The sequence below is a fragment of the Tachyglossus aculeatus genome, chromosome 1 (genome assembly GCF_015852505.1).
Source record: "Tachyglossus aculeatus isolate mTacAcu1 chromosome 1, mTacAcu1.pri, whole genome shotgun sequence".
NCBI classification, from domain to species: domain Eukaryota; kingdom Metazoa; phylum Chordata; class Mammalia; order Monotremata; family Tachyglossidae; genus Tachyglossus; species Tachyglossus aculeatus.
The window spans coordinates 82,085,398-82,101,216 of record NC_052066.1 but is presented as its reverse complement, the minus strand read 5'-3'; the positions used below and the strand labels follow the sequence as shown (position 1 = coordinate 82,101,216).

The 15,819-nt window shown below is 46.7% G+C and overlaps 1 protein-coding gene across 1 annotated transcript; it reads right to left on the bottom strand.

Annotated features, from left to right (window-relative positions):
• Positions 1-1,172: 1,172 nt before the first annotated feature.
• LOC119926952 (G-protein coupled receptor 35-like) lies at positions 1,173-5,909 on the bottom strand. Its single transcript, XM_038745431.1, has 3 exons — positions 5,778-5,909; positions 2,867-2,911; positions 1,173-2,108 (listed from the first exon to the last, which is right to left on the bottom strand). The coding sequence occupies exons 1-3, from the start codon at positions 5,907-5,909 to the stop codon at positions 1,173-1,175; spliced, it is 1,113 nt and encodes a 370-aa protein (XP_038601359.1).
• Between the last annotated feature and the right edge of the window lie 9,910 nt (positions 5,910-15,819).

The following is a 15,819-nucleotide window of genomic DNA, read 5'->3' as shown; positions in this document are numbered from 1 at the left end:
ACTGGTTAAGAAGGGATTTTCCAGCCATTAGGACCATCCCAACAACTTCTACTGCTACATCTGGGAGCTTCAAAGAAGTCCTGAGTCCAGGAAGCCAGAGTGAGGTGAGAGGAGCTGTAGAGTCCTAGCACTCTGGAGAGCAACTGTAAATCAGGTTGACCCTGGAGTCAGAGTGGTTGACTCCAATCAGGAACTCTGAAGGGAAATGCAAGCACGGTGCTCCAACAAACAAAAGCGTGGCTCAATGGAGAGAGCACGGGCTTTGGAGTCAGAAGTCATGGGTTCAAATCTCAGCTCCACCAATTGTCAGCTGTGTGACTTTGGGCAAGTCACTTAACTTCTCTAGGCCTCAGTTACCTCATCTGGAAAATGGGGATTAAGACTGTGAGCCCCACGTGGGACAACCCGATCACCTTGTAACCTCCCCAGGGCTTAGAACAGTGCTTTGCACATATTAAGCACTTAATAAATGCCATTATTATTAATTCAGGAAAAATACATCAGAAAGAACTAACAATAATAGTAATATTTGTTAAGTTCTTATTATGTGCCATGCTCTATGCTAATCACTAGCGTAGCTATAATGCCATCAGGTTGAACACAATCCCTGTCCCACATGGAGCTCTCAATCTAGGGAGGAGGGAGAACAGCTATGTAACCCCTATTTTACAGTTGAGGAAACTTAGGCACAAAGCAGTTAAGTGACTTGTCCAAGGTCACAGTAGGCTGGAGGCAGAGTTAGGATTAGAAACCAGGTCTCCTGCTTACCTCTTCCCACTAGGCCACACTATTTCTCACTGGACCACCCTGATTCTCCCTCTAAATAAGCAAATTGGTAAACCCCTATTTTATGTACTGAAATGCGAGGCTGCTTCTGTCTGCTCTATTAGGAAATACAGGGGCTCAGAATTTCATTTTCAAAATTTGGTGTGCCCTTGTTGCAGGCTTGGCCATTTAGGTTGTGAATGTTTTCGAAGAATCACTGATATATTTTAAAACCCATCCAGAGACGAGCATGGGTACAGTAGGGATTTGAGAGACTGACTAGTGATATTGCAAAGCAAATCTATGGTGGTGACACATTCTGAAAGGTAAGGTAGTGTGGGGTGATTTTCAGTCACAATTATTTTTTGCTTCTGGATTTAGAATATCATGTTTAGCTGTCATTCTCCCTAGAGCTTGGTCTCCTGGGTTTCATTAGCTCCCGACAACCAAGATTTGCATTTGTTGATCAACAATGAAGCCTCTTGAAATTCCGTGGCTACCAAGTAATAGCAAAGGACATCCAAGCAACAATTGATATTTGCTACGAGTGAACTGACTTGAATGAAGAGGCTCGCTTTTTGTATCATGCCACAGCTAGCCTTGATGGAGTCCAAAATGAAACGAATGAAGTGACCCAGGTTCACAGGGAGGAAGCAGATGACGAACGTGATCATGTTGACAGAAATGATACGGATGGCTTTCCGAGCCAGCCTCCGCTCCTCCAACCGTGTCCTCAGCTTCCTTCTCAGATGGACAATGATGTGGATGGAGCAAAAGCTCAGGATGATTAACGGCACGAGAAATCCTAGAAGGAAGAGGATGAGAGTCCTGAGGGAGGGGGTTGTGGACGTCTTTAGGAAGCATCTTGTTTCGTGGACACTGGAACCATCTTGATAGATGAAAGAAATGCACATCAGGACCCAGAGCAGTCCACAGAACAGAGCTGCCTTTTGGGGGGATCTCAATTTGGGGGCTTTCAAGGGGTGGGCGATGGCTATGTACCGGTCGATGGCTATGGCCATGATGGTGGAGATGCTCATGAACCTATTTATAAAGTACACGGACTCGAGGATGAGACACACAGTATCATGCTGCCACTGTTGAAGCTGGACATACAGCATGAAGGGGAAACTGAAGAGGAGGCAACTGTCCGCAATGACTAAGTTGGTCATGAACACTCTTGTCTCTGTCCACCTCTTCAGCTTAAAACAGAACACCCAAAAGGCGAGAACATTGAAAACCACTCCCAGAAAGAAAAGGGGTATATACAGCACCACCTGAAGGATCGCAACGATATGATTCAGATGCGTGCTGCAGTTGGCTGGGTGGTTCATCCCAACGTGCTGAAAAAGCAAAGACAGAAATGGCAATCTTGTTTTTTATTTTTTTCTTTAAACAGCAGCAGCAGCAGCTCTTAACTCACTGAAGAGCCCTCTGGCTCTGGAGTTTTTGAGTCCCAAAGAAGCTCCTGATGGGTCTAATAAGCATTATGGTAATTATTAAGCACTTAGTATGCACCAGACACTGTACTAAGCTCTGAGGTAGATACAAAACAATCAGGGGTGACACAGTCCCTGTTGCACACGGAGTTCACAGTCGAAGTGGGAGGGAAAATAGGTATTTCAACTCCATTTTACAGATGAAACTGAGGCGCAGGGAAGTTAAATTATTTGTTCAAGGTCCCACAACAGGCTAGTGTTGGAGCTACCATTAGAACCCAAGCTCTCTACCAGGCCTGTATTCTTTCCACCAGGTCACACAGTTTCAAGGCTAACTATACCTTCTGCTGCTTATGCTTCGGTGCCTCCAGCCCCCATGCTCCCCTCACTCACCCAAGCCCCCCAGCCTGACTGGTACTCACTGGTCTCAGGATTGGCACTGCCCAGGACCCGGGTGAAATCGACAGAGTTACAAGGATCAGAGAAACAAGTACATTGAGCGGGTTTGGTGAGAGCGTGGAAAAGGAGAACCGGAAAATATTTTAGCAATAGGCCGGGGGGGTGGACCCAAACTAGTACTTCATTTCCTGCCCTGCTACAAAATCTGCATTTCACAACTTAAGGCCCCGACTGGGGAGAATTTGTCCATTTTGTACACCCACCTGCCTTATGCCTTTCCTTGTGCTGGTGTTCTGGAGGTAAGTTCCCTGCAATCAACAGATCAAGGACATCTGAATGCCCAGTACAGATCACCTGCTACAGAATGGAAGCTCTTTCAATCAATCAAATCAATCAATCAATCGTATTTATTGAGCGTTTACTGTGTGCAGAACACTGTACTAAGCACTTGGGAAGTACAAGTTGGCAACATATAGAGACAGTCCCTACCCAACAGTGGGCTCACAGTCTAGAAGGGGGAGACAGAGAACAAAACCAAACATATTAACAAAACAAAATAAATAGAATAGATATGTATAAGTAAAATAAATACATAGAGTAATAAATATGTACAAACATATATACATATATACAGGTGCTGTGGGGAAGGGAAGGAGGTAAGACGGGGGAATGGAGAGGGGGACAAGGGGGAGAGGAAGGAGGGGCTCAGTCTGGGAAGGCCTCCTGGAGGAGGTGAGCTCTCAGTAGGGCCTTGAAGGGAGGAAGAGAGCTAGCTTGGCGGATGGGCAGAGGGAGGGCATTCCAGGCCAGGGGGAGGACGTGGGCTGGGGGTCGATGGCGGGACAGGCGAGAACGAGGCACGATGAGGAGATTAGCAGCAGAGGAGCGGAGGGTGCGGGGTGGGCTGTAGAAGTAGGGAAGAGAGGTGAGGAAGGAGGGGGTGAGGTGATGGACAGCCTTGAAGCCAAGGGTGAGGAGTTTCTGCCTGATGCGCAGATTGGTAGCCACTGGAGATTTTTGAGGAGGGGAGTAACATGCCCAGAGTGTTTCTGGACAAAGACAATCCGGGCAGCAGCATGAAGTATGGATTGAAGTGGGGAGAGACATGAGGATGGGCGATCAGAGAGAAGGCTGATGCAGTAGTCCAGACGGGATAGGATGAGAGCTTGAACGAGCAGGGTAGCCGTTTGGATGGAGAGGAAAGGGTGGATCTTGGCAATGTTGTGCAGCTGAGACCGGCAGGATTTGGTGACGCCTTGGATGTGAGGGGTGAATGAGAGAGCGGAGTCGAGGATGACACCAAGGTTGTGAGCTTGTGAGAAGGGAAGGATGGCAGTGCTGTCAACAGTGATGGGAAAGTCAGGGAGAGGGCAGGGTTTGGGAGGGAAGACAAAGAGTTCGGTCCTGGAATGTTTAACTAAGGACTGCGCCTGGGTGGCCACCTCCCTCTAGTGTTAAAGCAGCATGATGGGCACAGGAGTTAAAAGGACAATCAATCAATGATATTTACAGAGTGCTTACTATGAGCACAATACCATACTAAGTACTTGTGAGAGTACAACAGAATTAGCAGATGCATTCCCTACCCATAGTCATAAGAAATGTTTGATGTGGATAATAGTAGAGACATAATAGACAACTGATTAGTGTGGCTGAGCCAGAAGGGCCTGGAGTCAGAGGACCTGGGTTCTACTCCTGCTCTGCTCTGCCACTTGACTGCTCTGTGGCCCTAGGAAAATCACTTAGTGCCTCAGTTTCTTCATCTGGAAAATGGGAGTTCAATACCTATTCTCCCTTCCCCTTAGCCTGTGAGCTCCATGAGGGACAGGGACTGCAACCAGTCTGATTATCTTGTATCTAATTCAGCCTTTGATACAAGGGCGACACTTAAAAAATACCATTGTCATTTAGGTTTCCCAGTTTCAGCTCACCCTACCACTACACTGGTGCACGAAACTGGCTCTAAAACCACTGATACTCCAGTTCAGGTCTTGTAGTGAGACTTGAAGTAATAAGATACCTCATTAGCATCATTCCTAATTGGAGACAAGGGTAAAGGTCTCTAAACCAAGGTTTGTTAGTGGTAGTGGCAGGCTGGGTTTTCAATCAGTCGTTCAATCTCTCCCCCTTCTAGACTGTGAGCCCACTATGGGGTAGGGACCATCTCTCTATGTTGCCAACTTGTACTTCCCAAGCACTTAGTACAGTGCTCTGCACACAGTAAGCGCTCAATAAATGCGATTGATTGATTCAATCAATGGTATTTTATGTGCAGAGCACTGAACTAAGTGCCTGGGGTTGATATAGTACAACAGAGTTGGTAGACAAGTTCTCTGCCCAAAAGGAGCTTATAGTCTAAAGGTAAATCTATTTCAAAGTATTTCCTCTCTCCACTCAGCTTTACCTAACCTAGGGGTTTGTTCTCCTGTTGTTGAAGATTTACTTTAATGTGCTTCATCTCTCACCTTCAGGGGCACCTATCAGAGCCTTATTCATTTAATCATATTTATTGAGCATTTACTCTGTGCAGAGCACAGTTCCACTTTGTTTTTTTAAAGTGGCTTATACTTAATGCATATTTTTAAAAAATGATATTTGTTAAGTGCTAAATAGGTGTCAGGCACTGTACTAAGCCCTGGGGTAGGTACAAGATAATCAGGTTGTGTACCGTCTCTGTCCCACATAGGGCTAACAGTCTTTATCCCCATTTTATAGATGAGGTAACAGGCACAGAGAAGTTAAGTGCCTTGCCCAAGATCACACAGTAGACGAGTGGTAGAGCAGAATTAAAACTCAGATCCTCTGATTACCATGCCTATGCTCTTTCTACTTGATCACACTGCTTCCAGAGGGTTTTAACTGGGTTTGACTTGGAACAAAATTGGCCTGAAATGTCCAGTAAAGTGAAGCCAGAATGGATTTAGGGGAAGTAAGCATTGCTCATAAAACAAATTCTTGTCTATCTCAAGATTTTGGCTAGTGGAAACATCTCAGTACTAGGAACTGAGTGCCCTGTTTATATGACCTTGGACAAAGCTGAAACTACACCCTTCCCTCCAACCACTGAGGATCCCTACTCCTGCCACGGTTTGTGCATTCTGGGCCAGGGATAAAAGCTGATCCAGTTCCCTCCATCCCCAACAAGAAAAATAACTTGAAATCACCACCTTCTACCTGCCACGGAGGGTTTCTGCTCCTGGTATATTCCATGTGTGCTGGGGATAAAAGCTGCTCTCTCATGCTCTTGGACTCCTCCATCCCTGCTTTGAAAAGCACCAGGACAACTGCAGTCTTCCTTCTTGCCATCGCGGTTCCAGCTCCTGGCATGCTCCATGCAGGGTGGGCTGGGAGTTTAGTACAGTGCTCTGCACACTTTAAGTGCTTATTAAATACTACTGCTACTACTAGTACTACTCTTAGGCCTTCATTTTCCACGTGAAATTGCAAATGTGGAGTTCATTGGATGAGGACACTGAAGATTTGAACACACTTTGACCTCATGGGAAAAAAAGACAGTGTTTTTGGAGAGGGCATTTATAGATAAGAGAAGGCCAGGTATTATGTACAGAGACATTTTCAGACTGGAGGGCTATTGGCATAGGTGACAGAGCACACCACACCCTTTTTGAGAACATATTGACTGTATTTGAGTGATATCCAGCCATCATTGGGAAAGAATTATTAGGCATTGTTTTAACTTCTTAACCCAGGATTCAGTCTTTCAGGCAAACCTTTTTGAAAACATTTTCCTAATGAAAAGCAAAACAAAACAGAAGAAGCCAGTGAGTCATTCCCTATTCAGGCATGTAGGCCAAAGCCTCATGGTTGGTCAGTTGTCAACCATGCTTTATCTCCTCAGATCTATTCTGACCAAGAGCAACAAGCTACGCAGAGCATTCATTCATTCATTCAATCGTATTTATTGAGTGCTTACTGTGTGCAGAGCACTGTACTAAGTGCTTGGGAAGTACAAGTTGGCAACATATAGAGACTGTCCCTACGCAACAGTGGGCTCACAGTCTAGAAGGGGGTTTCGAAATTTAACGTCCAAACTTTCTATTTCATCTCTGTTTAATATCTAATTCTCTTCTTTGTGTTAGACCATGAACTCCTTGAGGGCAGGGAATACATGTCTTTCTTCATTTGTCCTTTTTTATGGTGTTCGCCAACTGTTTTCTATGTGCCAGGCACTCTTCTAAGCACTGAGGTAGATGCAAGCTAATCAGGTTAGACACAGTTCCTGTCCCACATGGAGTTTACAGTCTTAATCCCCATTTTACAGATTAATTAATTCCCCCTTTTACAAGTACAGTACTTTACGCTCAGTGGGTACTTGAATGCCACAGTTAATTCAGCAATGAATATTGAGCTGACCTAACTTCATACCATTGCTGCTGCTGGCTGGGGCGGTAATAGAACTTGGCTACCTATGTGGAAGAAGGAAACAAACAATTACAAGATAAAACCCAGAAGTTGCGCATAGCTTTATCTGCTCCAACTGATTCTATCACTTCTACAAATATTTCCTTGTTAGAGCTACAAGACTGCATTATGATATTTTTTTTCTTTTTTGGATGGGGGTAGTGGCAAATGGGAAATAAAATATTTGCTTCCACTTTGGTTGAAGCAAACAAGCACCACCTGCTTTTCCTCAGATAGTGGATTTGGTGAAAGCATATCAATTGGCACGCGTTCCAAAGCAAACCTTTTTCTCCTTTGCCTGCTGGTGGCTTTGGTAGTTCACCCCTTGGTTGGCATTCTAAAGCAGAAAGCTTTCTCATTTGCCAGCAGTTGGTGGTGAAGAAAACACCTCTTAAGAGAAGGAAATGTGGTCAGGGTGGGGGATGCTATTTGGGGTTTGCCAGGGAGATGAGAGCATAATAGAAAAAATGTTTTCCTTGTATCAGGCCTTAAACTGCTTCTTTTTTTTTTTCCATTTTGGACGGTCTGCCTTCTAGCAAGAGAGTGGAAGAGTAAATACCATTCCTGGCTTGATTTATAAAAAGGGAAAATTATGTTAGGGAACTAGGGAAAAATCAATGGGTGGTGGGAGCAAGCCTTTGGGCAGAGAATCAATTCCATCCAGAAATGGAATTTCTCAAAGATGGAGTTCATTTGGTATGGTATTTATTAAGTAGTTACTTTGGGCTAAGCACTGGGGTAGATACACAATATTCAGATCAGACACAGTCCCATTCTCACATGGGACACACAATGAAAGAGATAGGGAGAGTATGAATTTTTATGCCCATTTTACAGTTGATGAAACTGAAACACAGTGACTTTGCCCAAGTCACACAGAGGACCAGTGGCAAAACTGGGATTAGAAATCCAGTCTTCTGAATAATTTCTGATGGCATTTTTTAAGTACTTACTATGTGCCAAGTACTGTATTAAGTGCTGGAGCAGATACAAGGTAATCAGGTTGAACACGGTCCATATCCCACATGGGGCTCAGTCTGAGGTGGAAGATTAATGTACAAAAATAAATATATATGTAAATAAGTAAATTGCAGATACATACATATGTGCTGTGGTACCCGGAGGGAGATTGAATGGAGGGAGCAAAAGGGTGTGGGAGAAGAGGAGAGGAGGCTTTAATCAGGGAAAGCTTCTTGGAGGAGATGTGCTTTCAGTAAGGCTGTGAAGTGGGGAGCACAATTATCAGTCTGATATGAGGAGGGCGGGCATTTCAGGACAGAGGCAGGCAGGCCAACTCTCTCCTCGACTCCCTCCAATCTGGCTTCCGTCCCCTAAATTCCACAGAAACTGCCCTCTCAAAGGTCACCAATGACCTCCTGCTTGCCAAATCCAATGGCTCATACTCTATCCTAATCCTCCACGACCTCTCAGCTGCCTTCGACAGTGTGGACCACCCCTTTCTCCTCAACACGCTATCCAACCTTGGCTTCACAGACTCCGTCCTCTCCTGGTTCTCCTCTTATCTCTCTGGTCGTTCATTCTCAGTCTCTTTGCAGGCTCCTCCTCCCCCTCCCATCCCCTTACTGTAGGGGTTCCTCAAGGTTCAGTTCTTGGTCCCCTTCTGTTCTCGATCTACACTCACTCCCTTGGTGACCTCATTCGCTCCCACGGCTTCAACTATCATCTCAACGCTGATGACACTCAAATCTACATCTCTGCCCCTGCTCTCTCTCCCTCCCCTCGGCTCGCGTCTCCTCCTGACTTCAGAACATCTCCATCTGGATATCTGCCCACCACCTAAAACTTAACATGTCCAAGACTGAACTCCTTGTCTTCCCTCCCAAACCCTGCCCTCTCCCTAACTTTCCCATCACTGTTGACGGCACTACTACCCTTCCCGTCTCACAAGCCCGCAACCTTGGTGTCATCCTCGACTCCGCTCTCTTGTTCACCCCTCACATCCAAGCTGTCATCAAAACCTGCCAGTCTCACCTCTGCAACATTGCCAAGATCTGCTCTTTCCTCTCCATCCAAACTGCTACCCTGCTCGTTCAAGCTTTCATCCTATCCCATCTGGATTACTGTATCAGCCTCCTCTCCGATCTCCCATCCTCCTGTCTCTCCCCTCTTCAATCCATACTTCACACTGCTGCCCAGATTGTCTTTGTCCAGAAATGCTCTGGGCATGTTACTCCCCTCCTCAAGAAGCTCCAGTGGCTACCAATCAACCTATGCATCAGGCAGAAACACCTCACCCTCGGTTTCAAGGCTGTCCATCACCTCACCCCCTCCTATCTCACCTCCCTTCTCTCCTTCTACAGCCCAGCCCACACCCTCTGCTCCTCTACCACTAATCTCCTCACTGTGCCTCGTTCTCACCTGTCCCGCCGTCGACCCCCGGCCCACCTCATCCCCCTGGCCTGAAATGCCCGTCCTCTGCACATCCGCCAAGCTAGCTCTCTTCCTCCCTTCAAGGCCCTACTTAGAGCTCACCTCCTCCAGGAGGCCTTCTCAGACTGAGCCCCCTCCTTCCTCTCCCTCTTCTCCCCCTCTCCATCCCTCCGCCTTACCTCCTTCCCCTCCACAGCACTTGTATATATGTATATATGTTCGTATGTATTTATTACTCTATTTGCTTTGTACTTATTTATTCTATTTTGTTAATATGTTTTGTTTTGTTCTCTGTCTCCCCCTTCTAGACAGTGAGCCCACTGTTGGGTAGGGACCATCTCTATATGTTGCCAACTTGTATTTCCCTAGCGCTTAGTACAGTGCTCTGCACACAGTAAGCACTCAATAAATACAATTGAATGAATGAATGAATGATGAGGGAGAGAGGTCAGTGGCAAGATAGATTAGATCGAGGTACAGTGAGAAGGTTAGCTTTAAAGAAACAAAGTGAAAAGATTGGGTTGCAGTAGGAGAGTAGCAAGGTGAGGTAGGAGGGGACAAGGTGATTAAAGTGCTTTCAAGACAATGGTGAGGAGTTTTTTTTTTGATGCAGAGTTGGATGGACAACCCCCAGAGTTTCTTGAGGAGTGGGGAAATATGTCCTGAGTGTTTTTGTAGAAAAATGATCTGGGAAAGAGAATATGGACTGGAGTGAGAAGAGACAGGATGCAGTGTGGGATACGATAAGTGCTTTTATTAATGTGGTAGCAATTTGCATGGAGAGGAAAGGATGGATTTTAATGATGTTATGAAGGTAGAACTGACAGGATTTAGTGATGGCTCGAATATGTGGGTTGAATGACACAGAGGAGTCAAGGTTAACACCAAGGTTACGAGCTTGTGAGATGGGAAGGATGGTGGTGCCATCAACTGTGACAGAAAGTTGGTGGATGAGCAGGGTTAGGGAGGGAAGATAAGAAGCTCAGTTTTAGCCATATTAAGTTTGAGGTGACAGTAGGATATCCAAGTAGAGATGTCTTGAAGGCGGGAGGAAATGCGGGACTGCAGAGAGGGAGAGATCAGGGCTGGAGATATAGACTGTAAGCCCCACGTGGGACGGGGACTGTATTGGATCTGATCAATTTTTTTTTAACTGCATTTGTTAAGCACTTGCCGTCTGTGTCAGATACTGTACTAGGCCCATCTGCTTCTCAGTCTCACTTGCCCTATGTGTCAGATACTGTACTAGGCCAATCTGCTCCTCAATCTGCTTTTCCTCCTGAAAAATTGGTGTGCTAACGTGATTGTCCTATCGCATCATCTTGGGATGAAGGTGATTTTCTCCTCTAAGCTTATTGGGTGGCAGGGAACTTGTCTAACAATTCTGTTGCATTGTACTCTCCCCGTATCTTAGTACAGTGTGCTGCACACAGTAAGTGCTCATTAAAAACCATGGATTGATCCATAAATGTTCTGGGTGTCTGGCATATAGCCTGCCAGGAAGAGCACCAGCCTAAGGAGTCCTTGTGATAGTGCCACCTCTGTCTCTATGTGACCTTGAGCCAGTCACTTACCTCTAGGTCTTGAGTTTCCTCATCATTCCACCTCTGCCCTAGCTTACAGGGTGCCCTTATAACAATATGAGTGTTAAGATTTTAGGAAGAAAGAAGCACTAGAAATGCATAATTTCACTAAATGGGGTTACAGCCTTTGCCTTCACAAATGCCCCTCATCTTAGAAACTGGAATGAAGAAAGGCAAAATAGCAGAGATATATGTGCTGGCTGGGTTGGGGGTTTCTCTGATGAAAGGCAGGGTAAAATATTTCTTAATAATGATGACATTTGTTAAGTGCTTATCAATCAATCAATCATATTTATTGAGTGCGTACTGTGCACAGAGCACTGTACTAATCGCTTGGGAAGTACAAGTTGGCAACATATAGAGATGGCCCCTACCCAACAGTGGGCTCACAGTCTAAAAGGGAGAGACAGAGAACAAAACATATTAACAAAATAAAATAAATAGAATAGATATGTACAAGTAAAATAAATAGAGTAATAAATACGTACTAACATATATACATATATGCAGGTGCTGTGGGGAAGGGAAGGAGGTATGACAGGGGGGATGGAGAGGGGGAGGAGGAGGAGAAGATGAGGGGGCTCAGTCTGGGAAGGCCTCCTGGAGGAGGTGAGCTCTCAGTAGGGCCTTGAAGGGAGGAAGAGAGCTAGCTTGGCAGATGTGGGGAGGGAGGGCATTCCAGGCCAGGGGGACGATGTGGGCCGGGGGTCGACGGCGGGACAGGTGAGAACGAGGCCCAGTGAGGAGATTAGCGGCAGAGGAGCGGAGGGTGCGGGCTGGGCTATAGAAGGAGAGAAGGGAGGTGAGGTAGGAGGGGGCGAGGTGATGGAGAGCCTTGAAGCCTAGGGTGAGGAGTTTCTGCCTGATGCATAGGTTGATTGGTAGCCACTGGAAATTTTTGAGGAGGGGAGTAACATGCCCAGAGCGTTTCTGGACAAACACAATCCGGGCAGTGGTGTGAAGTAAGTATTAAAGTGGGGAGAGACAACAGGATGGGAGATCGGAGAGGAGGCTGATACAGTAGTCTAGATGGGATAGGATGAGAGCTTGAATGAGCAGGGTAGCAGTTTGGATGGAGAGGGAAGGGCGGATCTTGGCAATGTTGCAGAGCTGAGACTGGCAGGTTTTGGTGACGGCTTGGATGTGAGGGGTAAACGAGAGAGCGGAGTCGAGGATGACACCAAGTTTGTGGGCTTGTGAGACAGGAAGGATGGTAGTGCCGTCAACAGAGATGGGAAAGTCAGGGAGAGGGCAGGGTTTGGGAGGGAAGACAAGGAGTTCCGTCTTGGACATGTTGAGTTTTAGGTGGTGGGCTGACATCCAGATGGAGATGTCCTGAAGGAAGGAGGAGATGCGAGCCTGGAGGGAGGGGGAGAGAGCAGGGACAGAGATGTAGATTTGGGTGTCATCAGCATAGAGATGATAGTTGAAGCCGTGGGAGCGAATGAGGTCACCAAGGGAGTGAGTGTAGATCGAGAACAGAAGTGGACTGAGAACTGAACCTTGAGGAACCCCCACAGTAAGGGGATGGGAGGGGGAGGAGGAGCCCGCAAAAGAGACTGAGAATGAACGACCGGAGAGATAAGAGGAGAACCAGGAGAGTACGGAGTCTGTGAAGCCAAGGTTGGATAGCGTGTTGAGGAGAAGGGGGTGGTCCACACTGTTGAAGGCAGCTGAGAGGTCGAGGAGGATTAGGATAGAGTATGAGCCGTTGGATTTGGCAAGCAGGAGGTCATTGGTGACCTTTGAAAGGGCAGTTTCCGTGGAATGTAGGGGATGGAAGCCAGACTGGAGGGGTTGAGGAGAGAGTTGGTGTTGAGGAATTCGAGGCAGCGCATGTAGACGACTCGTTCTAGTGCTTACTATGTGCCAAGCACTGTTCTAAGGGCTGGGATAGATACATGGTTATCAGGTTGTCTCACTTGGGCAGTCACAGTCTTATTCCCCATTTTACAGATGAGGTAACTGAGGCACAGAGAAGTTAAGTGACTTTTCCAAAGTCACACAGCTGACAAGTGGTGGAGGTAGGATTAGAACTCATGACCTCTGACTCCCACACCTGTGCTCTTTCCACTAAGCCACATTGCTTCTCTTGCCTGTTCTTATCATCATCATCATCATCAGTCATATTTATTGAGCACTTACTGTGTGCAGAGCACTGTACTAAGCGCTTGGGAAGTACAAATTGGCAACATATAGAGACAGTCCCTACCCAAAAGTGAGCTCACAGTCTAAAAGGGGGAGACAGAGAACAAAACCAAACATACTAACAAAATAAAATAAATAGAATAGATATGTACAAGTAAAATAAATAAATAAATAGAGTAATAAATATGTACAAACATATATACATATATACAGGTGCTGTGGGGAAGGGAGGGAGGTAAAATGGGGGGGATGGAGAGGGGGACGAGGGGGAGAGGAAGGAAGGGGCTCAGTCTGGGAAGGCCTCCTGGAGGAGGTGAGCTCTCAGTAGGGCCTTGAAGAGAGGAAGAGAGCTAGCTTGGAGGATGGGCAGAGGGAGGGCATTCCAGGCCCGGGGGATGACGTGCGCCGAGGGTCGATGGCAGGACAGGCGAGAATGAGGTATGGTGAGGAGATTAGCGGCGGAGGAGCGGAGGGTGCGGGCTGGGCAGTAGAAGGAGAGAAGGGAGGTGAGGTAGGAGGGGGCGAGGTGATGGAGAGCCTTGAAGCCCAGGGTGAGGAGTTTCTGCCTGATGCACAGATTGATTGGTAGCCACTGGAGATTTTTGAGGAGGGAAGTACTATGCCCAGAGTGTTTCTGGACAAAGATAATCTGGGCAGCAGCATGAAGTATGAATTGAAGTGGAGAGAGACACGAGGATGGGAGATCAGAGAGAAGGCTGATGCAGTAGTCCAGACAGGATAGGATGAGAGCTTGAATGAGCAGGGTTTCGGTATGGATGGAGAGGAAAGGGCGGATCTTGGCAATGTTGCGGAGCTGAGACCAGCAGGTTTTGGTGGCAGCTTGGATGTGAGGGGTGAATGAGAGAGCGGAGTCGAGGATGACACCAAGGTTGCAGGCTTGTGAGACAGGAAGGATGGTAGTGCCGTCAACAGAGATGGGAAAGTCAGGGAGACGGCAAGGTTTGGGCGGGAAGACAAGGAGTTCAGTCTTCGACATGTTGAGCTTTAGGTGGCGGGCAGACATCCAGATGGAGATGTCCTGAAGGCAGGAGGAGATGCGAGCCTGCAGAGAGGGGGAGAGAGCAGGGGCAGAGATGTAGATCTGCGTGTCATCAGTGTAGAGATGATAGTTGAAGCCGTGGGAGCGAATGAGGTCACCAAGGGAGTGCGTGTAGATCGAGAACAGAAGGGGACCAAGCACTGAACCTTGGGGAACTCCCACAGTAAGAGGATGGGAGGGGGAGGAGGAGCCTGCAAAACAGACTGAGAATGAACGACCGGAGAGGTAAGAGGAGAACCAGGAGAGGACGGAGTCTGTGAAGCCAAGGTCAGATAGCGTGTTGAGGAGAAGGGGGTGGTCCACAGTGTCGAAGGCAGCTGAGAGGTCGAGGAGGATTAGGACAGAGTATGAGCCATTGGATTTGGCAAGCAGGAGGTCATTGGTGACCTTTGAGAGGGCAGTTTCCATGGAATGTAGGGGACGGAAGCCAGACTGGAGGGGGTCGAAGAGAGAGTTGTTGTTGAGGAATTGTAGGCAGCGCGTGTAGACAACTCGTTCAAGGAGTTTGGAAAGGAATGGTAGGAGGGATATGGTTCTCATTACATTTCATAGTGCTACTCTTCACTGAATAAAAAGCTTTTAGTTCTGGGTTCTTAGCTTAAGGAGGACTTGTCAACTTCCTTTTGTTCTTTGTGATTAAAGTCTATAACTGTTTTCCAGGACTATAACTTCTAGGTTGAAAACGTTCAACTCCTGGTGAGTTGAACGTTGGTACTTCCCAAGCGCTTAGTACAGTGCTCTGCACATAGTAAGCTCTCAATAAATACGATTGATGATGATGATGATGATGATGATGAGGATGATGTCCCTCACTGTCTGTTTGGCACCGAGTGTCCATATCAAAATCCACTGAATCCTGCTGTTTCCAAGTGCCTACACAATTTTTGTCTTTATGTCTCAGCTCCTTCCAACTTTGCTCTGGTGAATGCCACTGTTCTCTACTACAGCTAGGTGCCTTAAATGTTTCTCATATTCTTTTATATGAGTTGTTGCCTCAGTGACAATCAATGGTATTTCTTGATCACTGACTGTGTCCAGAGCACTGTACTAAGCACTTGTGAGAGTGAGTTGGCATGTAAGTGCTTAGTACAATGCTTTGCTCAAAGTAAGCACTCAATAAATATCACTGAATGAAGTTGGCAGAATTATTATTATTATTACTAGTAATAATAATAATACTAGTAATTTTGGTATTTGTTAAGCACTCACTATATGCCAGCTTGTACTAAGCGCAGCATGGCTCAGTGGAAACAGCACAGGCTTGGGAGCCAGGGGTCATGGGTTCTAATCCCTGCTCCGCCACCTGTCAGCTGTGTGACTTTGGGCAAGTCACTTTACTTCTCTGAGCCTCATCTGTAAAATGGGGATTAAGACTGTGAGCCCCACGTGGGACAACCTAATCACCGTGTATCCCCCAAAGCACTTAGAACAGTGTTTCACACATAACAAACGCTTACCAAATGCCATTATTGTTATTATTATTACTAGCAAATCATGTTGGACACAGTTCCGGTCCCATATGGGGCACACAGTCTCAATCCCCATTTTGAAGATGAGGTAACTGAGGCCCAGAGAAGTGAGGTGATTTGCCCAAGGTCACAGCAGACAAGTG